This window comes from Podarcis gaigeae (genome assembly GCF_964106915.1).
Source record: "Podarcis gaigeae genome assembly, chromosome: 2".
In the NCBI taxonomy this organism is placed as follows: Eukaryota; Metazoa; Chordata; class Lepidosauria; order Squamata; family Lacertidae; genus Podarcis; species Podarcis gaigeae.
The window spans coordinates 117,366,426-117,389,451 of NC_139679.1; the positions used below are offsets into that span (position 1 = coordinate 117,366,426).

Consider the following 23,026-nt stretch of genomic DNA (forward strand, 5'->3'; position numbering starts at 1 on the left):
AGCAGTTCCCAGGGGATGGTGCAGGATCCTACAGCGACAGGGACACTGCGAAGGACCAGGAAGCAAGTCCCTCTCTGTGCTGCTTTTGGTCTTTGCCTCTGAACAGTCTTGGCTCAGAACCACAACGCCAAGAAAATCAAAATTTCAAGCATCTACCCGCCTGTACCAAACACCCCATTCCAAATTTCCTCTCCACATAAAACCTGTCAATAATAAATTTGCATTTTGTGTGGCTAGGAGTGGTTCCAGAGGAACTCTTGGGGAGATAGGAAGCTTCGTAGTAATCTGCCTTATACTAAGTCAGACCACTGGCCCATGTAGCTCAATATAGCCTACACTGACTGGCAGCAGCTCCTTCTCAGACCTAAACTGGAGATGCCTATGTTTGAACTTGGGATTTTCTGCATCCAGAGCAGGCATTCCTTCAGCTACCGTATTTTTCGCTCCATAGGGCGCACCTAGTTTTTTTGGGGGGAAATAAAGGGGAAAAAATTATTTTCCCCCACCCCAGCCCTAAGGAGCAAAGAAGCCAAGACAGCGAGCGGGATGGATCCTCCTCACTGTCTCGGCTTCCTTTCTAGCCGAGCTTCCCCCGACCCCAGTCCCCAGAACGGGTCCGGGAGCGGCAGCAAGGTGCGCACAACCTCGCCTTTGCTCCCGGAGCTTGCCAGGCTAGGGGCGCGGCAAGCCCAAGCTTCCCCCGACCCCAGAACAGGTCCGGGAGCGGCGGCAAGGTTGTGAAGCCTTTGGAGCGCAGCACAAGTTCCCGCTGCGCTCCGAAGGCTTCAGGCGGCTATCCCTGAAGCCTGGAGAGCGAGAGGGGTCGGTGCTCACCTACCCCTCTCGCTCTCCATTTGCTCCATAGGCCGCACATACATTTCCCCTTCATTTTTGGAGGGGAAAAGTGCGTCCTATAGAGCGAAAAATACGGTATATCCCTTCCCTTCAGATCTGTCCTGTGTTGAATAGCTGGAAGGCAAGTTAATCTTGAAATTCTTCTCTGGCACAAATTTTTAATCTCAGCCAGAGAATAATTTGGCATTCTGATGCTCTTATTTGAGGTGGGCATTACTAGCCTCCTTTCGCTCTGCTCTCATTTTGGATACGTCAGGCTTTACCACATCTCTTGTTCTGATTCTCCACAGTCAAGGAAGTTTATATTGAAAGCTGGCAGGTAGCGTTAATATCCCTAGCTGTCTCCTAACAGGTGCACCACAGAATGGAGAAATTCAAAAGGCAAGCTTACACCTATCGCTGCAGCACCTGTTGAATTCCTGCCCGTGTTACACGCTCTCAGTTTCTGTAATCCACTTGCCTTGCTGCTGAGATCGCTTTTGTTTTTGATTGTTTTAAAACACTTTTATACAGTGGTACCTTGGTTTAAGAAGAGTTTAGTTTATGAACAACTTGGATGAAGAATGCTACAAACCCGGAAGTAGGTATTTTGGTTTGTGAACTTTGCCTTAGAATAAGAACACGTTTCGCTTCCTGTTGAGTGTGTTCTATTTGTAAATTGATTCCCCTGCTGCTATGGGAAAGCACGCCTTGGTTTAAGAACACTGTAATACATAATCTGTTTTATTTAATGTTTGTGTGTGTTTCAGTTAGGGCTGCAACATTAAGTTCATCCAATGGTTAGATCAGTTGACTGGAAATGTTTTGATTGAATAATAATAATAATAATAATAATAATAATAATAATAATAATTCTCCCAGATTAAACGAGCAGATTTTTTGGTCTGTTCCAGTAAGGGAGGGTTCGTGGTTTCATGAGTGACAGTCAATGCGGTGCAACAGCCCAACTCTGAAAATTCAGGACTGACACAAATACTGGCCAATCAGTGCTTTGCAAATCTGAGTTCAACTAAAAAATTTACTAGCAGATTCTCCTTGGTCCTGATCCTAAGAAGAAAGTTGTCTGTGTGTCAGATACACTCCAAGCACACGTCCGTGACGTTTACACTTAGCATAAAACCTGCATGTTCTTTGTATCCCAGCCCCGTTAATGGGGCAGAGTGAGAAAGGAAAGAACTTGAGGTAAACCAACTAGCTTTATCAAGCAATGTAAGAGATGAGCTCAAGAGAAGTAAAGACTGCATTGGACACAAGGAAACAGAAGAAAATAACCAACAAAATAATAACAGTGAGATGTATACATCACATTCTTATGTTGAGGACTAGCGCCTTTGCCTCACAAGACCAAATCTTGGGAACTAGATGTGAATCTCCGTCTGCTGCAACAGCAACGATGGCTCCTCTTCTGGGCCTGAAGATTCGTGTGGAGTTTCCTTTTAGAATCATAAAATAGAATCATAGAGTTGGAAGAGACCACAAGGGCCATCGAGTCCAACCCCCTGCCAAGCAGGAAACACCATCAGAGCACTCCTGACATATGGTTGTCAAGCCTCTGCTTAAAGACCTCCAAAGAAGGAGACTCCACCCCCCTCCTTGGCAGCAAATTCCACTGTCGAACAGCTCTTACTGTCAGGAAGTTCTTCCTAATGTTTAGGTGGAATCTTCTTTGATGGGCTGCAGTGAATTTTTGCCCTGCCACCCCAGCTCAGCCACCCCATACTTCTCTGCCCCCCAACCCTGGTTCATTCTCCCTCACCATATCAGCATACTACTGATACTAATTCTCTCAGTGCGGCCCCACCTGCACGATACACTTAAAGCAGCATTGTACACTTTAAACAGCCATGGCTTCTCCTGAAGAACCCCAGGAACTGTAAAGAGTATTGGGAGATCCCCTCTATTCTCCCTCAGAAAGCTACAACTCCCTGGGAAGAAGGACTGAAAATCGGCCTGGGAATTGTAAGCGCTGTGAGGGAAATAGGCGGCCGGGGTGTGTGTGTGTGTGTGTGTGTGTGTGTGTGTGTCCCAATGTCTCTCATCACCCTTAACAAACTACAGTTCCCAGAATTCTTCACACGAGTGTTTAGATGGGGACGTCGAGGCTCTTAAAACTGGGCGCTTGGCCAACTACCAAACTCACGGCTGAGGTACAATTCGTTCAGAGGGCTTTTGGGTCGCGCTCTGCTATGCCAGCCCAAAGCTTCGAACGTTGAGATAGCTACCCGTCTGTATGCAGTCGTGGAAGGTGACTGTTGAGCCTGGTGGAAGCCTGACAGTAGGTGGCGCCAGAGAGCCAATGTCAGGCAGAGCCGACTAATTCTAGTACTGTCCTGCCATCTTCCCTGCCAAATTCTTCCAGGGAAACATGGAGACTATAAAGAGGAAGCTGACAGACGGTGCTGCCACCCCCCTGGACTGGAAGTCGGGTAGTTGGGAGGTTGGCGGGACATCCCCCTGTTTGCCCTCGTGTCTCAGCCACTGCTCCTCGCAGGGATCCTTCATTCTACATTAAGCCGCCACCTTCATTTAAAATGTCCCCCCCGATTAAAGCATCGCTGTCTGCCTCCCGCCCGTGGGTTCTTAAGTGGGTGGCAAGGTGGGTGGTTCGAATGAAGCTCTTCCCACAATCGGGGCATTTGTGGGGTTTCTCTCCCGTGTGGATCCTCCGGTGCCGAGTGAAGGCCGACTTCCAGCTGAAGCTTTTCCCGCAGTCGGCGCACTTGTAGGGCTTCTCCTCGGCGTGCGTCACCTCGTGGGAAACCAGCTGGGCCCTCTCACAGAAGCTCTTTCCGCAGTCCAGGCAGTTGTACGGCTTCTCCCCGGTGTGAAGCAGCAGGTGCCTGATGAGGACGGAGCTGCGGCTGAAGCTTTTCCCACAGTAGGAGCACTTGTAGGGCCTCTCGCCAGTGTGGGTCCTCTCGTGCAAGAGGAGCTGCGCCCTCTGGACGAAGCCCCTCCGGCAGTGGGCGCACTTGTAGGGCCGTTCGCCCGTGTGGATTCTCTGGTGTCTGATAAGGTCCGAGTGCCAGCCGAAGCGCTTCTCGCACCCCAGGCACTTGTAGGGCTTCCCTCCGGTGTGGGTCCTCAAGTGCTCGATGAACTCCGAATTCCAGTTAAAGCTCTGCCCGCACTCGGAGCACTTGTAGCGCTTCTCCCGGGCGTGGATTCTCTCGTGGATGGCGTGGTAGGCCCTGCGGATGAACCGCTTGTTGCAGAAGGAGCATTTGTACGGCCTCTCACCCGTGTGGATTCTCTGATGTGTCAGGAAGACTGACTTCCTGTTGAAGTCTTTTCCGCACACCACACAGTGGAAGGGTGTCTCGCCTGTGTGCGTTCTCTCGTGTGCAACAAGCTGCTCCTGCTGCCGGAAGGTGTTCCCGCAAACTAAGCACTGATACGGTTTCTGTCCGGTATGGATCTGGTGGTGCCGGAGCATGTTCGCCTTGGAGCAAAAGCGCTTCTCGCAATCCAGGCACTTGTACGGCTTTTCTGCTTGGTGGACTTTCTTATGCACGGCCAGTTCTGAGCTCCCCGCAAAGACCTGCTTGCAGGCGGTGCACTGATGCGCTTTCTCTCTCTTGCGCATTTTCCTGGTTACTGGGAGCTGCGTGCTCTGACTCACCAGCTCTCCGCAGCTTGAGCATGTCGCCCTCACCTGGGTTTTCTCTCCCAAAAGGTTCGCCCTCCAGCCAAAGTGCTTCCCGCAGTGTGTGCATTTGCGGGTTTTCTCTGGCTTGTAGATTCTTTGACGTCTAAGGCGATGGGAGACGGGCTCTGCACTTTCCCAGAGGCGCAGCTTGCGTCTGCCAGCCTTCCCAAGTGTCTGCACGTTTTCCGATTCACCGACATCCGCCGAGAGTCCCTCTTGGGATACACTCCTCCTCTGATCCATGGGGTTACCTGCGAGATCTACAGATGCTTCTTCCGGAACATGAGACGTGGAAATGCTCTCTTTGGCTCTGTCAGGTGAGGCTCCGGGTTCGGAGAGCTCGAGGTGCAAGGAAATCTCCTCACTCTCAGTCATGGAAGCACAACCTACGACAACAAGATTTTTTTAAAAAATGAATCTCTTCTTCTTATCAAGGTAATAGCCTATTGGCTGGATCAGGTCTGTGGCCGGTCTAGTCCAGCCTCCTATTCTCACACTGGCCAAGTCCTCAACAAGGACATGAGTACAAGAGCAATTTGTCTAATCCTCTCAAAGCCACCCAGGTTGGTGGCTATTCCTGCCTCCTGTGACAGAGAGTTCCATAGGTTAACTGAGATCTACAGGTATAGGGCAGTATACAAATTTTATTAATAGTAGTACTAGTAGTGATAGGGACGTGGGTGGCGCTGTGGTTTAAATCACAGAGCCTAGGACTTGCCGTATCAGAAGGTCGGTGGTTCGAATCCCCGCAACGGGGTGAGCTCCGGTTGCTTGGTCCCAGCTCCTGCCAACCTAGTAGTTCAAAAGCATGTCAAAGTGCAAGTAGATAAATAGGTACCGCTCTGGCGGGAAGGTAAACGGAGTTTCCGTGCGCTGCTCTGGTTTGCCAGAAGCGGCTTAGTCATGCTGCCCACATGACCCGGAAGCTGTACGCCGGCTCTCTTGGCCAATAAAGCGAGATGAGCGCCGCAACCCCAGAGTCAACCACGACAGGACCTAATGGGTCCCTTTACCTTTACTAGTAGTGATAATAATAATAATAATTATTTATACCCCGCCCATCTGACTGGGTTTCCCCAACCACTCTGGGCGGCTTCCAACAAAATATTAAAATAGTCTGTCAAACATAGTCTGTCAAATAGTCTGTCAAACATTAAAAGCTTCCCTGAACAGGGCTTCCTTCAGATGTCTTCTAAAAGGCTGGTGGTGGTAGTAGTAGTAGTAGTAGTAGTATTAATAGCACCCTTTATTGTTCATATAGCTGAGAATTTAAATTGCCAATCTCTTCAGCCAAATGAAACTAATCTGTGAAATCCAAAAGCTTGCATCCTTTTACCAGCAAGAGAAATTGATCCAATCAAAGGAATTGCCTTAGAGAAGTTTTCATTTAATTCTTTGGGCACAACAATTTTTTGTAGACAAAAAATATATTGCATTAAGTCCTGGGAATTTTTTTTTGTTTGCTTTATATACAAAAAATGACTACTGTGTGTTTTATATACAAAAACAACAACTTTGTTGGACTTGTCATGTTTGGATTATCGTCTTCCAAAGCAACTATATTCCAAACTTTAAAATGGAAGCGCAATGCTGGCGGTCAACAAAAGCAGTTTAAAGACTCTCTCAGGCAAATTTTAAAAAATGTAGTATAAACACCGACAACTGAGAAACACTGGCCTGCGAGCGCTCCAATTGGAGAACAGCCTTTACCAAAGGTGTCATGGGCTGTGAAGACACTCGAACTCAGGACAAAAGGGAGAAACGTGCTATGAGGAAGGCACATTTGGCAAACCCTCACCACAATCAACTCCCACCCAGGAACCTTTGTCCCCACTATGGAATGACGTGTGGATCCAGAATTGGCCTCCACAGTCACTGATGGACCCACCGTTAAGACCGTGTTCATGGAAGACAATCTTGCTTGGCTAAGAGTGATCACCCAAGAAGAAAGAAGTTGCATTCCAAAGCTTGAATTGTTTCCCATTCCAGTAGGAGTGAGAAGGAACCTGTGGCCCTCCACAAATAAACTACAGCTCCCATTGGCTCCGGCCAACATAGCCAGAGGAGAGGAATGATGGGAGTTGTAGTCCAACCAAAATATCTGGAGGACCATGCAGGCTTCGCATCCTTGTTTCAGTTATTGGTGAATTATTAGTTCACCGGTGCCATTCAGATTATTTCCTCTTCGGCTCGAATGCAGGGGGGCAGTTTTAATGGTATTGTATGCTTCACCCACCACTGGGATGTGGCCCCTAAAAGGGAATGTGGTCCTCGAGGGGATAAAGATTCCCCCATCCTTGTCACAGCCAGAGTCTTACCTGTTTTGGAGTCCAGCGCCATCTTATAGTGTCTTTGGGGAAAGAGAAATAAGCTGAGAATCTTGCTTCACAGACATTCCAGCAAAGCCGGCTTGTGTTGTCATTTGCCTCTACGTAACACAAGAGGGCCAGTCCCTACACGAAAGAAGAGGACAAAAAGAAAGAAAGAAGAGGGTGGCGCTGTGGGTTAAACCACAGAGCCTAGGACTTGCCGATCAGAAGGTCGGCGGTTCGAATCCCTGCGACGGGGCGAGCTCCTGTTGCTCGGTCCCTGCTCCTGCCAACCTAGCAGTTTGAAAGCACCTCAAAGTGCAAGTAGATAAACAGGTACCACTCCGACGGGAAGGTAAACGGCGTTTCCGTGCTCTGCTCTGGTTCGCCAGAAGCGGCTTAGTCATGCTGGCTCCCTTGGTCAGTAAAGCAAGATGAGCGCCGCAACCCCAGAGTCGTCCACGACTGGACTTAATGGTCAGGGGTCCCTTTATCTTTTAAAACAAGAAGGCCAGTCCTAACACAAAGAAGAGGACAAGGGCACAACAACTCTGACATCAGAAATGGCAATATCTAGAAAGCCATAGAACACGTCAACTGACCAGGGCAGCCTGTTAGTGACCTTACGGTGGCTGCCCCTATAGAACAAAACGTCAAAGGGAGACCCCAGAATGCAACTTTTAGCCCTTGCCTGCTCCAAAGACTGAAAACACAAGGAGCTTTGGGTTCGAGAGAAGCTACAAGTTCTTTTATGTACAATGGAACTTCGCAGAACACACAATTGAAGTCACTCCTAAAGAAGGTGGCGGACTCTCCTTCCTAAGAGGTTATTTTTAAAGCAGAGGTTGGAGGGCCATCTGCCACAGATGCCTGAGATCCCTGCTCTGCAGGGGGTTGGTCTAGATCAGTGTTTCCCAACCTTGGGTCTCCAGCTGCTGTTGGACTACAATTCCCATCATCCCTGACCATTGGGTTTTGCTAGCAAGGGATGATGGGAGTTGTAGTCCAAAAACAGCTGGAGACCCAAGGTTGGGAAACACTGGTCTAGATGACCATGGGGGTGTCCATTCAACACTACATTTTTATGATTTTATATGGGAGCACTCCCAATAATCTGCCCAGGTATGTGCACAGGTAAAATAGCAGATCTAGCCAAAAGGCAAAACACAGAGAGCTGCACCAGCTGTCACAGTGCATTCCTAATTATTATGGCATTATTATTATTAAAATTAAAATTTGTATACTGCCCTATACCCATAGATATCAGGGCGGTTCACATAATTAAACGATTACTGTATATGAAGGTCGTATCATCTGAGGAGGAGAGTGGCTGTAAGGGGGAGTGGCTACGGCCATGAAGGGACGCTGCACTTTGGAATCTGCCGTTATATTAGACTACAACTCCCATCATCCCTCACTGTTGGCTACAGTGGCTGATGGGACTTGGAGTCCAGCAACTTCTGGAGCGTCACAGGTACTCTGTCCCTGATTTAATGGGAGATGCCAGGGATTGGCAGATTAAGTTGGTGGATTATGCCAAATTGGCAAAAATGACCGGAAGAATCAGAAATCAGGAAGAATAATAAGGGATGGGGAAAATTTATAACTTCTCTTAAAAACCGTTGTAAACTGTTGGAACTGTTAGTAGGACTGGAATAACACTTGTAGTTTAATGGTGAATTTTGGACATAACGGAGATGTAAAAGATTTGGATTATGGTGAAAGATGCAGGAGGAAATGGCTAACAATAGGACCCACAAAGAGGAGGAGGAAAGTCTGGGAGACTCTTTGGAATCTTGTTTTTATGTTGTATATTGGATATATGACTGTAAAACTTTGAGCTGAAAGCAAAATAAACAAATAATAATGATGATGATGATGATGATGATGATAGAAGCAGTTGCTCTGCTCCTAAACTCCATGTAGGAGCAAAAAGACATGAACCAGGCAGGACTCGGGAGTCAGGCTACAGGCCTGGCATTCCTACTACAGGCCTCTATGCTGCAGTGGCGTAGCGTGGGGGGTGCAGGGGGGGCCGGCCGCACCGGGCACAACATGGGGGGGGGCGCCCGCCGCCTCCGGAGTCGCCAAAGAGCCTCGGGCGCAGGCTGTAGCAGAGCCCCATGGCAGCAGCCCAGGCAGCAGAAAGAAGAAGCTGGCAGTGGCGGCAGATTAGGGGTTAGGGGCGCAAATTACTTGCCTTGCCCCGGGTGCTGACAACCCACGCTACGCCGCTGCTATGCTGTGAACTGCCCTGATGTCTGCGGATGGAGGGCAGTATACAAATTGCATTAATAATAATAATAATAATAATAATAATAATAATATGCAACTAGTTTTGCTGATTAAGACCCAGCAGTCTCCTTCCCATTCATGAAACTGGAAGCCCTGGGCCCTCTTAAACCCAAAGCGGAAGTGTTGCTCCTGGACCATGGATGAGGGCGTCTGTGTGGCCCTCCAGGCGGTGCTGGACTCCAACTCCCATCAGCCCCTGCTGTTGGCCAAACTGGCTGCAGGGGGTGATGGGAGTTGAAGTCCAACACCAGGTAGTGCTTAGCCAGGCCAGTTTTAATCCACAACATACACCGGGCTTTAATATACTGTGTACAAAAACCGAGGAGAGGAAATGAGGTAACTAGGCATGTAATCGTAACCATAACAACAACAGAAACAACACTTTGGGCGCCTGACAATGACTCCAGTCCAGAAAAACTAACAATCTAGCACCCGCCAGATGCTGTTGAACTACAACTCCCATCTCCCCCTGACCACTAGGCTGCGCAGCCTGGGGGCCGATGGGAGTTGGGAGCCCCACAACCTCTGGAGGGGCCAGGGGTCACCCCCCCATCCCTGTAAGAAAGAAATGTGCCTGGATGACATAACTATTTATATTTATTTATAAAGGTCTGGATCCAAAAACTCTCTCAGATGGGATCTCTCCCCCAGGTGCAGAAGACATTAGAGGCATTATATGAGAAATGTTTTCTCACGGAATCTCTCTGACAGCCTTTTTCATGCCTTTGTCTTTTCTGATGGCCTTTGTTCCCAAATGCAGCAGACCCCAGACCGTTCCATACAGCCTGGTTTCTTGATTTCTTTTTCACCCTATTGAACATCTGCCTCTGGCAATAAAAAATATAAAAATGCAATGGCTTTAAAAAAGAGAAATATCTCGAGTGGATTGGCATTTATTAAAAAGAAAAGGGCTGGACTGCAGTCCTGTCTGTGCACTCCTATTTCTTAGGAACGTAGCCCTGAGCAGGTAAAAATTAAAATTAATATCAAGGCACCCGCAGATCAGTTTGCTTGTGAGTTCCTTCGCTCCACAGACCCGTGGAGATTAAAAATGGCAACAAGGACATAAAGCTTCTTGTATCCAATTTCAGGGCCTCGGATCTTACCTCTGGACACAGAAATAAACAGGCCACATTGCTGGCACCCTCCCCCTTCTTTTTGCAAACCCGATCTCAGATACACACCCACCCGCACCCCAAAATGCACACCCTTCAGTTGTGAAACTTACCAGGGGCTGCAGCAAGGCTCCCCCACGGAGACAGCCGCGCCCCGCAAGCCGTGCAAAATAAAATGCATGGGAAGCCCAGGCAGCCCCTTGCAGAGTCGATCATTTAAGACAGAATCCCCTTTCCTCTCTTTCCCAGCGCAACCTCCGGGGCCCCCTGGTGGCCGCACGAGGTATAAAATCGTAAAGTTGGAAGGGAACCCTAGAGTCATCTAGACCAACCCCCCGCAATGCAGGAATCTCAGAGAAAGCATCCCTGACAGAGGGCCATCCAACCTCTGCTTAAAAGCCTCCAAGGGAGAAGAGGCCACAACCTTCCAAGGGAGCCTGTAGTGACCTCGGAAAGTTTCACAGCCTGGGGGGAGGATACAGGTGTGCAATGTTTTCCATCCCCAGGTAGAGGGACTCTGCTTTTTATACTCCGAGTGAGGAAAATCAAAAGCTGCCTTACAGAATGGTAGAATCGTAGACTTGGAAGACAAAACTAGACAGCATCTTAAAAAGCAGAGACATCACCTTGCCAACAAAGGTCCGTATAGTAAAAGCCATGGTTTTCCCAGTAGTGATGTATGAAGGCGAGAGCTGGACCATAAAGAAGACTGATGGATTATGGATTCATTTGGATGCTTTTGAATTCTGGTGCTGGAGGAGACTCTTGAGAGTCCCATGGACTGCAAGAAGAACCTCTCCATTCTGAAGGAAATCAGCCCTGAGTGCTCACTGGAAGGACAGATCGTGAAGCTGAGGCTCCAGTACTTTGGCCACCTCATGAGAAGAGAAGACTCCCTGGAAAAGACCCTGATGTTGGGAAAGATGGAGGGCACAAGGAGAAGGGGATGACGGAGGACGAGATGGTGGGACAGTGTTCTGGAAGCTACCAGCATGAGTTTGACCAAACTGCGGGAGGCAGTGGAAGACAGGAGTGCCTGGCGTGCTCTGGTCCAGGGGGTCATGAAGAGTCGGACACGACTAAATGACTAAACAACAACAGACTTGGAAGGGATCCCCAGAGGTCATCTAGTTGAACCCCCCACCAAAAAAAAACATAGTGCAGGAATCACAACTAATGCATCCCTGAGCGATGACCCTCTGTTTAAAAATTTCAGTCCGTCACCTTCTGAGGGAGTCCATTCCGCTGTCAGAAAGATTTCTCCTGCTTCACAGGTTGAGAGCCGAACCAATAGCTTCAGGTTACAAGAAAGGAGATTCCGATTAAACACCAGTAAGATCTTCCTGAATCTGACAGCTGCTTGACAGTGGAAGGGGCTCCCTTGGGAGGTTGTGGCCTCTCCTTCCTTGGAGGTTGGCTGGCCATATGTCATGGATGCTTTCTCTGAGATTCCTGCATTGCAGGGGGTTGGGCTAGATGACCCTTGGGGTCTCTTCCAAGTCTACTATTCTATGGCCCCCAGAAAAGGCATCTGGTTTGGCCCCCCGTGAGCACAGCAAGCTGGACAAGATGGGTCTCTGGCCTGATCCAGGTGAAGGCTCCTCTGGAGGAGGAGGATGGTGGTGGTATCAAATTTATATACTGCCCTATACCCAGAGGTCTCAGGACAGTTCACAGAAAAGATCATAATAATAATAATAATAATAATAATAATAATAATAATAATAATAATAAATTTTATTTATACAGCGCCCTCCCCAGCCAGAGCTGGGCTCAGGGCGGCTAACACCAATAAAATTACAGTAAAAACATAATAGGGGGGAAAGGAGGGGAGACTAATTTAAAATACAGGTTAAAATGCAATTTAAAATGCAGCCTCATTTTAAAGTAGCTGATAAATCAAGACCATAAGGGGAGGGAAACATAACGGTCAGATCGAGTCCAAACCAAAGGCCAGGCGGAACAGCTCTGTTTTGCAGGCCCTGTGGAAAGATGTCAAGCCCTGCATAAAACATAAAAATCACAATATATATATATATAATTAAAATAAAAACAACAACCCAATAACACCCCCCCCAAAAAAACCCCACATTTTGAAAGGGTATAGGATGTCAATCAGATCAAAGGCCTTGTTAAAAGGGAACGTTTTTCCCTAATAATTAATAATTAAACATTTTTTTGGAAGCCGCCCAGAGTGGCTGGGGAAGCGCAGCCAGATGGGCGGGGTACAAATAAATTATTATTATTATTATTATTATTATTATTATTATTACTATTATTATTATTATTATTATTATTATTATTATTATTATTATTATTAATAATAATACAGCAGCAGCAAAAGAGAGCTTTATTCATCTCCGCCCTGCTTCGGAGCGGCTCTCTCAGGGTTAAGTGCAGCGAGTTCGGGGTGCTAGAGCGGACAGTTCTCCCGCCCCCGGGCCCTCCACCCGCACGTGCCGGGGAGAAGGAGGAGGAGGCGGCGGCGGCGCGGGGACTTCCTGGCCCGCCCACCTTGCAGAGGCGGACTTTGACGGACTCCGGGAGCCTCTTGCCGGCGGGTAGAGAGGAGCGGAGGAGGGAGGCGGCTCCGGGCTGGTCTTCTGCAAGCAGCTGCTTCTTCGGGTTCAGCCCTTGGCCGCGACCCCCTTCCGTGGGGAAGGGAAGGGTCTCAAAGCCCCCCCCCCCCCCCCGCCGCGCCCCATAGGATACTAGGGTGCCCAGGTGCGGAAAGAGGGCAGGAGATCCTGCGCCTGGAATGGTTGTTGCAGGGGGACCTTTAATGGTTGTTCAACAGGTGCAGCTGCCAGGTGCACCTTTAACATTTTTTATCATTTTTTATTGGGATTTGTGAACTCCTTAAATCTCTTTTTTTTAAAATAATAATAATCCCAAGCACCTCACTTAAAATAAAGCGTACATTTTAAAAGTACTGGTAAAAGTCAGTTTTGTTTTGCTTTTTTAAAAAGGTTGGTCTTTTTAAATGCAAAATATAAATAAATCAGCATGGTAAAATAAAGTTATATGCTAAGATACAAGTCGGCTTTGCAAAATACTGTCACTGTTCTGATAAAACTGATCATAGCTCTGCATGGACAGCTGTTCAGCAAGTGCAGCTGTCAGGGCTCCTACAACATTAATTTATTTTATTTTAATAGGATTTGTAAACGGCTTAAATCTTTAAAAATGCCAAGCACCCTGCTTAAAATAAAATAGACATAAAAAAGTATCAATAAAAGTCAGATTTAAAAACATGTTGATCTTTAAAAAAAACTATCAATAAATTAGCAGTTTGAAATTTACATTGTAAAATAAAGCGATATATTAAAATGCAAGTCAACTTTACAGCAGTATTCTGGAGCAAAATACCATCACTATGCTGGTAGCACCCACTCATAGCTGCGTATAGTTGCTTAGAAGTTCAGCAAGTGTAGCGTTCAGGGTTCCTGCACCTTGTGGGACTCCAGCACTTTTCACAGCTGTGTAGAAAAAGTAATGCCAGGCAGTGTAGCTTGCCCTGCAAATTCTGGCTTCCCCAGCTTTTAAAAGGGATCCTGAATTGAGTTGTAGCAAAAGAGAAAATCTTCCTAATGTGCTAGTTTTATGAGATAAAATGGACTGACAAATCCGGAACCAGGGGGAGGGGACGCTAGATGAAGAGTGGATTGTTTCACTCTCTTTATTGGACTACTAGGACTGTTTTATATATTTGACGAACGCTAGAAGGATGTTTGAAAGGAAATGGTTTGGCTTTAGTATAAATGTTTATAGGATTAGGTAAGAATATAATGGATATGAGAAATTAGTAAAAATAAGTTTAAAGTTTTGAATTTTAAGGTTTTTCTTCTTCTTTATGGTATAAGATAATGATGAAAATGGATTAAGACAATGAAAGACTAAGATAAGGAAAGTGGGAAAGGATTTGCTGAATCAACAAATTGAATTGGAGTACAAAAAAGGGAGAGGCGAGGAAGTCTGGGAAATAAGTAAATGAAAGTTAAGTGAAAGAAGGTGGAATTGTTTTTAATCACTGTTTTATTTTTGTATTTTGCTTTTTGTGTTTTTTCTTCTTTTTTTCTCTTTTCTCTTTTTTTCTTTTGTAATTCTTTGAAAATTTCAATAAATATGTTTGGGGGGGAAAAGAAAACCTTCCTTATAAGGTGTAATGATGACCACTGACATACAGATACCTTTAAAAAAGGATCAGGTAAATTAATGGAGGATAAGACCATTGATGTCTCCTAGCCACAGTGGCAATGTTCTCCCTCCATTGTCAAGCATTTGGGAAGAGGGATTGATTGTTAAGCAGTTCTGGGAATTGTAGATCCATGACAGGGATAGGGTTTCTCATAACAATAGGTACTTAGCGCCATTAACAAACGACTTCCCAAGATTCCTCCTATACTGTCTTAAGTGTTTAGTTCAGATGGGGCCCTAGGCTGTAGGTTTTGTCTAATGTGTCTTCATTGTCTTTCCCTTCCATTAGGGAGAAGCCTCCTTTCCTTAACCCAGATTCCTAAATTCTGTCTGTATAAGCCACCTTCTCTACCTGTGGACTTCTCTGAAAACAACTGGCCACTGCAGGTCAGGCAGCAGTGGAAAATGGCAGTAGAGCGGGGCGATATATCGACACTGGGTGTAAAGTTAAAGTCTGCCCCCTGGACTACAATTAAAGTTGAGGAGCCGGACCCAGAGACGGAGCAGAATCTGGTTCTTGAGATCCAGGAAGGGGGCACTAGAGGATTCTGGGAAAGAACCGTTCCGCCACAGGCCAACCGGGAAGGCAACGAAGAGGTGCAGCGGAGCTGGGAAGCTCAACTGCAGGGCTTTGTGAAGGCGCTTGAGTCCCCTCATTTGGATGGGGGCCGCTCTCAGCCGCCACAGGACAGCTGCGTTAGGGACGCAGCTGGAGGACAAAGGGCCACCAAACTCCCGCCAGGCCTCTGCTCGGAGGAGTCGCACAAAACCCTGCTGCCCCAAGATGGGGCAGGCAGTGGAACAGTGAAGGAAGAGGTTCCGGAGGGCGAGACAGTCACAGAGGATACTCTGCGGCTGCGCTTCAGACATTTCTCCTGCCGCGAAGCGGAGGGGCCGCGGGACGTATGCCAGAGGCTCCGCGAACTTTGCCACCGGTGGTTGAAGCCTGAAAGGCGCACCAAGGAGGAGATTGTAGAGCTGGTGGTTTTGGAGCAGTTCCTGGCCCTCCTCCCGAAAGAAATCCAGAGCAGGATCAGGGCCTGGGACCCAGAGACTTGCTCCCAGGCGGTGGCCTTGGCGGAGGATTTCCTGATGAGGCAGCGGCAGGATGAGGAGGAAGAAAAGAAGGAGGTAGCTGGATTGGATAGCTGAGTGGTCCTCGTTCAGCCTTGCTTTATTTTGTTTATTCCAGGGATGGGAAACCACGGTGACCTTCCAGATCTTTGCCAGACTTCAACTCCCATCAGCCGCAGCCAGTGTGACCAATAGGCATTGGATGAAGGGAGTTGTAGTCCGGGGATTATTTAACTGTAAGCCACTTTGGGGGCTCAAGAACACTGAGTAATGGCTTTGTCCTTCTCTGTGCAGGATTAGCCAGTGTGGTATAGTGGTTAAGAGCGGTGGACTTGTAATCTGGTGAAATGGGTTCGATTCCCCGCTCCTCCACATGCAGCTGCTGGGTGACCTTGGGCCAGTCACACTTCTTTGAAGTCTCTCAGCCCCACTCACCTCACAGACTGTTTGTTGTGGGGGAGGAAGGGAAAGGAGAATGTTAGCTGCTTTGAGACTCCTTCGGGTCGTGATAAAGCGGGATATCAAATCCAAGCTCCTCCTCTTCTTCTTCTTCTTCTTCTTCTTCTTCTTCTTCTTCTTCTTCTTCTTCTTCTTCAGATCACTCATCAAGATGGAAGGGCCAGGGCTCAGCGGCAGAGTTTCCTGACCTCTCTCATAATGCCAAAACTCATGGGCTGAATGTTGGAGGTTTCAGAACAGACAAAAGAAAGAGTTAAACTGTGGAACTCGCTGCCACAAGAAGCAGCAATGGCCACCAACCTAGATGACTTTAAAAGAGGGCTAGACGCATTCATTCAAGAGAGGGCTCTCAATGGCCGTTAGCTATGATGGCTGTGCTTGACCGCCACAGTGGAAGGCAGTAATGCTTCTGAACACCAGTTGCGAGAAACAGAAGGGGAAAGGGCTCTTGTGGTCAGATCCTGCTTGTGAGGCAGCTTGTTGGCGCCGTGAGAACAGGATCCTGGGCTAAATGGGTCTCTGGTCTGATCCATCAGGCTCTTCTCTCATTCATATATATATATATATAATTTGCTGAATATGCATAGGTTCAGAATGAGACCAAGAGCATCAAGTGATACAGAGGACAACGTTTTCCAATGTATTTCTTATCAACAGAAAAGTGTGGTGCGGTGTTTGAGCACATTTTTATTCTTTAAAAGTGTGGCCCAGAGAAAAAAGTTTGAGAACCACTGATCTAGGAGGAAGCCCATGAGTTCTAGTGGTACGAGACACAGGGAGAAAAACACTTCTTTTACCTGCTTTCTCTGCTCCTCTGTTACGTTCCCCTGCCTAACTTGCCTTTTCCCTTAACTAAATATATATATATATGTCAATGAAATGCTGTTTCAGGTAATGAGGTCATCCAGGGATAAGCCAGATTGTCTTCCTACGGCAGAAGTGGAACCCCTGGACTTGTGCCAGACGCCAGCCCTGAAGGAGATCAAACAAGAGGAGGACTTGGATGTTACAATACAGGGTAAGAACCTTTTCTGTTACTGGAGTCAGAGTTTCCAATTAGGGGCTTCATCAAAAGACATTTGATGAATCTGGCATACGGTTCTCGTAGGAATGTGTCTCCCCCCCCCCCCCCCAATTTTGCCGCTTGCTGAATTTTGCACATGCTGTAGGGCTGGGCGCTTTATCGAATATCGCCCCAAAAATGGTTTGAATTCCATATTGTCTTATCAGTTTCATAGTTTTTGACCTGGCAATGTATTGCGAATCATGATACATGTGTGCGCGCGTGCTATGCAAAAATCGCAACCGTCACCGTCCTCATTTCAGACATTGTGATATATCAGCACAGTCGTACCTTGGAAGTCGAACAGAACCCGTTCCGGAAGTCCATTTGACTTCCGAAACGTTTGACTTCCAAAGCGCAGCTTCTGATTGGCTGCAGTAAGCTCCTGCAGCCAACTTGAAGCTGCGGAAGCCCCGTCAGACGTTCAGCTTCCGGAAGAACGTTAAAAAACCAGAACAATCACTTCCGGTTTTTGATCATTCAGGAGCCGGAACGTTCAACTCCCAAGGCGTTCAGGAGCCGAGATACGACTGTATATCACAATGTTTAGCTGGTGATATCTCACAGAGTTGAAAAGCAGCTCCATCCTTAATCCAGACATGGTGCTATATCTGAATATTGTGATGTTTAGCCAGTGATATATTCTCATGTTGAAAACCGGATATCGCCCAGCCTGACACTCTGGAAGGTCCCTTTGAACTCTATGATTCTGTGACTCAAGGGGGCTGCACCTCTTATCATCCCTGACTGTGGGGTCTTGCTGGCTATGCTCTGGTGCAGGAGGGGAGAGAGCTCTTGGGCTCAGATCCGGCTTGTGAGTTTCCCCCAGGCATGCTTGGCCACTGTCAGAACTGCTGGACTAGGTGGGCCATTGGCAGGATCCTGCAGCTGGGCTCTTGTTACATTCTCATGGCTGGGGGGGCTTATGGGAGCTGGATTCTTCGCTACGTATGAAATAGATCAGGAGTCAGCAAACTTTTTCCACAGGGGGCCGGTCCACTGTCCCTCAGACCTTGTGGTTGGGCGGACTATATTGGGGCGGAGGAATTAAAGAATTCCTTTGCCCCACAAATAATCCAAAGATTCATTTTAAATACAAGAGCGCATTCTACTCATGTAAAAACACGCTGATTCCCGGACTGTCCGTGGGCCGGATTTAGAAGGCGATTGGGCCGGATCCGGCCCCCGGGCCTTAGTTTGCCTACCCATGAAATAGATCACTGGGAGGAATGGGAATGGGATGGAGCAGCTGCAATTCTGGCAGGACAAAGGGTGGCATTCAACATCACACTGAGTTAAAGGTCCCCCAGCGATCTACGAGTTGCGCTTGCACAAGAGAAGGCCACGGTTCTCACAGCTGATTTAAAAACTGATCGCCGTAGCCGCTGATACTTCTAGTTGCACAACTGTTTCACTGGATGTCATATTGTGCAACCGTTATTCTTGCCCTTATATTGGTGGACAAGAGAGCATTGAATCTGGGCCATAGGTAGGATTCAGCTTGCTCAGAATAGACCCATTGACATGAATGAACATGACTAAGTTTGTTCTGTTAATTTCAATGGCTCTGCATACAATCTAGTTGAATAACACCTATAATATACCTTTTCTGCTCATTTTAATTCTTTGCATTTATATGTATGTCAGCATATATATCTCTGCTAACAAATAATCCCCGTTCTCAAATAGATATATCTTTGTTTCAGGGTGTGGGTGTATTGTTCTTAGTATTTGATTTGGATTTCAATAAAGTTCTACATGAGGATCCAAAGATATCTTCTTTATTCAGGTCTCCTGTTGTTTTATTAAAATGTGATTTGAGGATCCCTTTTCCACTGTTCAGGGAAACATTTAGTTTCTTCATTCTCCCCCTTTGTATTCTAGAAAGTAATTTGAGGAAGAAGAAGACCCAAACAGAAGTTTCTGGAGACGTGCAGCCATATTGGATTTCGTCAGGGAGCTGCGACCAGCACATTTCTCCCCATCCTGATTTTTGGGAAGCCTCCGAGAGCTGCATGGGAAGTGGACCCGAGAATGAAAGCTCAGTTCATTGTCCTCAAGGCTGTTGCAAACAATTCAATGGAACAACCAACCTCCAGAAAATCTTCAAAGGCGAGGGACGGATCTCTTGCACCGAGTGTGGGCAGCTTTGCAGAAGTGATCATGGTGAAGATTGGAGAATGCACTTGGAAGAGAAACCTTACGAGTGCTCGGATTGTGGGAAGAGGTTCAGCCGGAAAGCCGACCTTGTCAGTCATCAGAGAATACACACGGGGGAGAAACCCTACAAATGCCCAGACTGCGGGACCAGCTTCAGCGACTGCTCGAGCCTCAGCAGGCACCGCAGGACCCACAGCGACGAGAGGCCCTACATCTGCTCGGAGTGCGGGAAGAGCTTCGCTCAGAGAGCAAACCTTATTAAGCACCACCGGACCCACACAGGGGAGAGGCCTTATAATTGCTTAGAGTGCGGGAAGAGCTTCAGCCAGCAGTCGAACCTGATCTTGCACAGGAGAACCCACACGGGAGAGAGGCCCCATAAGTGCCCCGAGTGCGGGAAAGGCTTCAGCCGGAGGTCGCACCTCCGCGTCCACGAGAGAGCCCACACCGGAGAGAAGCCGTTCCTGTGCTCGGTTTGCGGGAAAGGCTTCAGCCGGAGGCCTAAGCTGGTGACACACCAGAGAATCCACACGGGAGAGAAACCGTACGAATGCTCCGACTGTGGCAAAGGTTTCACGGGAGCCTCTAGTCTGAACAGGCATAAGCGGATTCATTCCGGGCAGATCCCACAGGTCCCCCCACGGCAACTGATTTTGAACAGAAGCCATGTTTTGAACTGAGCAACGGTTTTGAGGGAGGGCAGCACAGTGTGCAGTAGGCCCCAAAGACCCACAGGCCCCAAGACCTATAGGCCCCAAAGACCTATAGGCCCCAACGACTCACTTCTATGCACAATGGACCAAAGTGTTGTGGCTTGAGTGTCCGGCTAAGACTGTGAATATCCGAGGTTGTAGTCAATTCACTCCCAGCCTGAGCGGACCCATTGAAACGAAAGAACCTACATCAGTCATGTCCATTAACGTCAGTGTGTCTACTCTGAGTAGGACTAGCCCTGAATACGACCGCCGGGATCAAATCCCCACTCAGCCATAAGGCTTCCTTAGGGGACTTTGGGCTCGTGCAGTGGTTCCCAAACTTTTTCGGGTCACTGCCCTCGTGGTTCCATAAGTTCGCCCCCTACCCTATGAAAAGCATTATTCACAATAGCGGTTTCCACGACCCGCTAAGGAAGATAACAACACAATCAAATTCAAAACAGGAACAATTAATTGCCCATATATTCTAAATCCAGTTAGAACTATTTCGTAGCGTTGGAAGGGACCCTGAGGGTCATCCAGTCCAACCCCGTGCAATAATTTAGTTTAATTCAACAAAATTGATTAACTTGATCCCCTGATGCCAGCTTTTCAAAGTCTGCTGGTCATTTACATTTCCTGTGTATATTGTTGTTCTTTACATTTCAAGCAATGTGCTCCTTGTGTTCTCCCCACACACACAGCATCCCTTAGAGTCTGCTTGAATTTATTTTGCCACAAGTTTGTGTTCCATTTTGTTTCCTACATTTGGACAAGACTTAACGTTTTCTGAAAGATGCCTTCTTGCCTCCAATAGCTTCCTTGACTCTGCTCATTAACCACGCTGGCATCCTCTTGGCTCTCGTGGCACCTTTCCAATTTATTCTAGCTGAGCTTCTGTTATTGAGGTTTTGGTGCCGCCCCACTTTGGGACAGAGATTTGACCCCTTTGGCTTTCCTTTTCAAAATTCTTTATACTAATTCCTTAGTTTTTTTTTGTAAGTTTCCTCAATTTGAAGTCAAATATGACTGAGTTGGACTTCCTTGCCCTTTGTTCAGTCAGAAATATATTGAATTTGATTAACATTGGTTTCTACGGGCAGTTTTGATGCATATTTCATCTGCTTTGTAAACCGCTTAGGGGTTTCATTTGCAGTCAAGTGGTATACAACTTTTGTTGAATGAATAAAACGCAAAGACAGTCAAACCCAGCTCCTGAACAGCTTTGTTTTCAAACATTTCGACTCCCGAACGCCGAAAACCCGGAAGTAAATGCTCCGTTTTTTGAACATTTTTCGGAAGCCGAACGTCCAACGCAGCTTCGGCTTGAGTGCAGGAAGCTCCTTCAACCAATCAGAAGCCGCACCTCAGTTGTTGAACGTTTCGGAAGCCAAAACAAAAAAAATTCCTTCCAGTAACACCTTAAAGACCAACTAAGTCAGTTCTTGGTATGAGCTTTCGTGTGCATGCACACTTCTTCAGATACGCTGAAACAGAAGTTTCCAGACCCTTCTATATAGTGAGAAGGTGGGGAGGGGTATTACTCAGAAGGCTGGTGGGAATGGGTGATTGGCAGATAGCTGTGATGAGCCTGTTGACGACTCTTAACGACTGCAGTAGGTCTTACAGGAAGAAGCACGGGGTGAAAAGGTGAAAAATGGCTTTGTCATGTATAATGAGATAAGAATCCAAGGTCTTTGTTCAGGCCAGGTTTCTCCATGGTTTTCGGAAGCCAAACAGGCTTCCGGAACGGAGTATGTTCAATAACTGAGGTTTGACTGTAGTACAGCCTGTGTCAACAGAGGAGAGCTGTAGGCCAGGTGTAGGAAACCTGTCCACCCTCCAGATGTTGCTGAACTACAACTCCCATCATTCTCTGCCATTGGGGGCAGATGGGAGATGTAGTCCAGCAACATCAGGCAGACCAAAGGGTCCCTGCCAGTGTTAGAAACTCAGCGTATAAGCTAGGCGCCAAATTTCTATGATCTCAACTACATTGCTTGACTGTAGCTTGCTCTTACAATTCATTGGCCCCAGTATGCAAGGAGAAACACACAATGGAAATGGTACTGAAGATGGACTAAGGCCGAGGTTTTTAAACTGTGGTCGCCAACTTGGTGCCCACAAACCTTCACGCAGTTGCAATTGGACCTTCGCCAGTAGCAAAACGCGCCTGGGGAATTTCTAACACTGCTCCCTGCACCTGCACAAAGGTTTATGCCTTGCTAATCATGCCTCCAGCAAGAGAAAGCCACGGAAAATTAAATGATTGAAATCATAGCATTTGAGAGATGTAAGGGAGCTTGTAGGTGGTCCAGACTAGCCTTCGGCAACCCGGTGCCCTGCAGACGTTTTGAAACACAAATCCCACCCCCCACTGGACTACTGTGCTGCCTTCCATGTGGGGTCTCCTTTGCGCTTGATCCAGAAGCTGCGGCTAGTGCAAAATGCGTCCACTCGGTTACTGACAGGAGTGAGACCCTGTCTGCATATGACGCCTCCGCTCAAGAGATCTGCCCATTTGCAAACAGGCCAAGTTCAAGGTGTTACTATTCGGCCCTTAGCACCTTGGGAGCAGTTTGCTTTCCAGATCGCCTTACCATATGTGACTGCTTCATTCTGCAGAACCAGCACTTGTTACGGGTGCCACATACGGTAATACCCATTCTGCGTGTGTAAGAAATCTCTTAATGTGGCAGCATTTACACTTTTGACACCAGGCAGGCAATTTTTTCTTTTTGGCACCTGCTTGAAACATTTTTGTGAGGCAAGCGTAGCCAGACATGTAAAAATTACCTGTGTTTTATCTTTTTTAAAAAAGAAAAACAAAACTGTTGATTTTAATCTTTTGAATTTTGGTTTTATCAATAATTTAAATTTTTAGAGGGTTTTTTTAAAGGCAATAAAGCAGTTTATAAATTAAATAATAGTAAATAAGGTCTTTTCCAATCCAGCCTAGCTCAATACAGGATGCAACTAGACCATCTCTTGACAGATGTCTCTCCAGACTTTGCTTAAATTTTCTAACAGGATAATCCTGTCCATGTTGACTCAGAAACAAGACTCATCATATAAATGCCGTCTGTGGAAAAAGCTTCTGGCATCAATCACACCTTACCAGAAAAGAGGAACAATGAATATGGGGAGCAAGTCCC

At 47.2% G+C, this 23,026-nt stretch overlaps 3 protein-coding genes and 1 long non-coding RNA gene across 5 annotated transcripts in view; 3 read left to right on the forward strand and 1 right to left on the reverse strand.

Moving 5' to 3' along the window:
- The window catches only part of LOC310838313, a 437,762-nt gene that overhangs the window by 85,030 nt on the left and 329,706 nt on the right, over positions 1–23,026 (forward strand). The window lies entirely within an intron of this gene.
- The window catches only part of LOC310837352 (uncharacterized protein), a 93,973-nt gene that overhangs the window by 37,221 nt on the left and 33,726 nt on the right, over positions 1–23,026 (forward strand). The gene's annotated exons all lie outside the window — the stretch shown is intronic.
- Positions 3,359–10,457, reverse strand: LOC310837622 (uncharacterized protein; the record flags this gene model as incomplete). Its single annotated transcript, XM_083724513.1, has 3 exons — positions 10,337–10,457; positions 6,823–6,957; positions 3,359–4,890 (listed from the first exon to the last, which is right to left on the reverse strand). Exons 2-3 carry the CDS (start codon positions 6,842–6,844, stop codon positions 3,359–3,361), a joined length of 1,554 nt encoding a protein of 517 aa, XP_083580639.1. The 5' UTR covers positions 6,845–6,957; positions 10,337–10,457.
- Positions 12,694–20,670, forward strand: LOC310837512 (uncharacterized protein). 2 transcript variants are annotated; one of them, XM_083724207.1, is made up of 5 exons: positions 12,694–12,947; positions 14,710–15,551; positions 16,845–16,971; positions 18,901–19,894; positions 19,928–20,670. In XM_083724207.1, exons 2-4 carry the CDS (start codon positions 14,826–14,828, stop codon positions 19,854–19,856), a joined length of 1,809 nt encoding a protein of 602 aa, XP_083580333.1. In that variant the 5' UTR covers positions 12,694–12,947; positions 14,710–14,825; the 3' UTR covers positions 19,857–19,894; positions 19,928–20,670. The 2 variants fall into 2 exon arrangements, with proteins under 2 accessions (XP_083580333.1, XP_083580334.1); XM_083724208.1 differs by having other exon boundaries at positions 12,694–12,835; positions 18,901–20,670.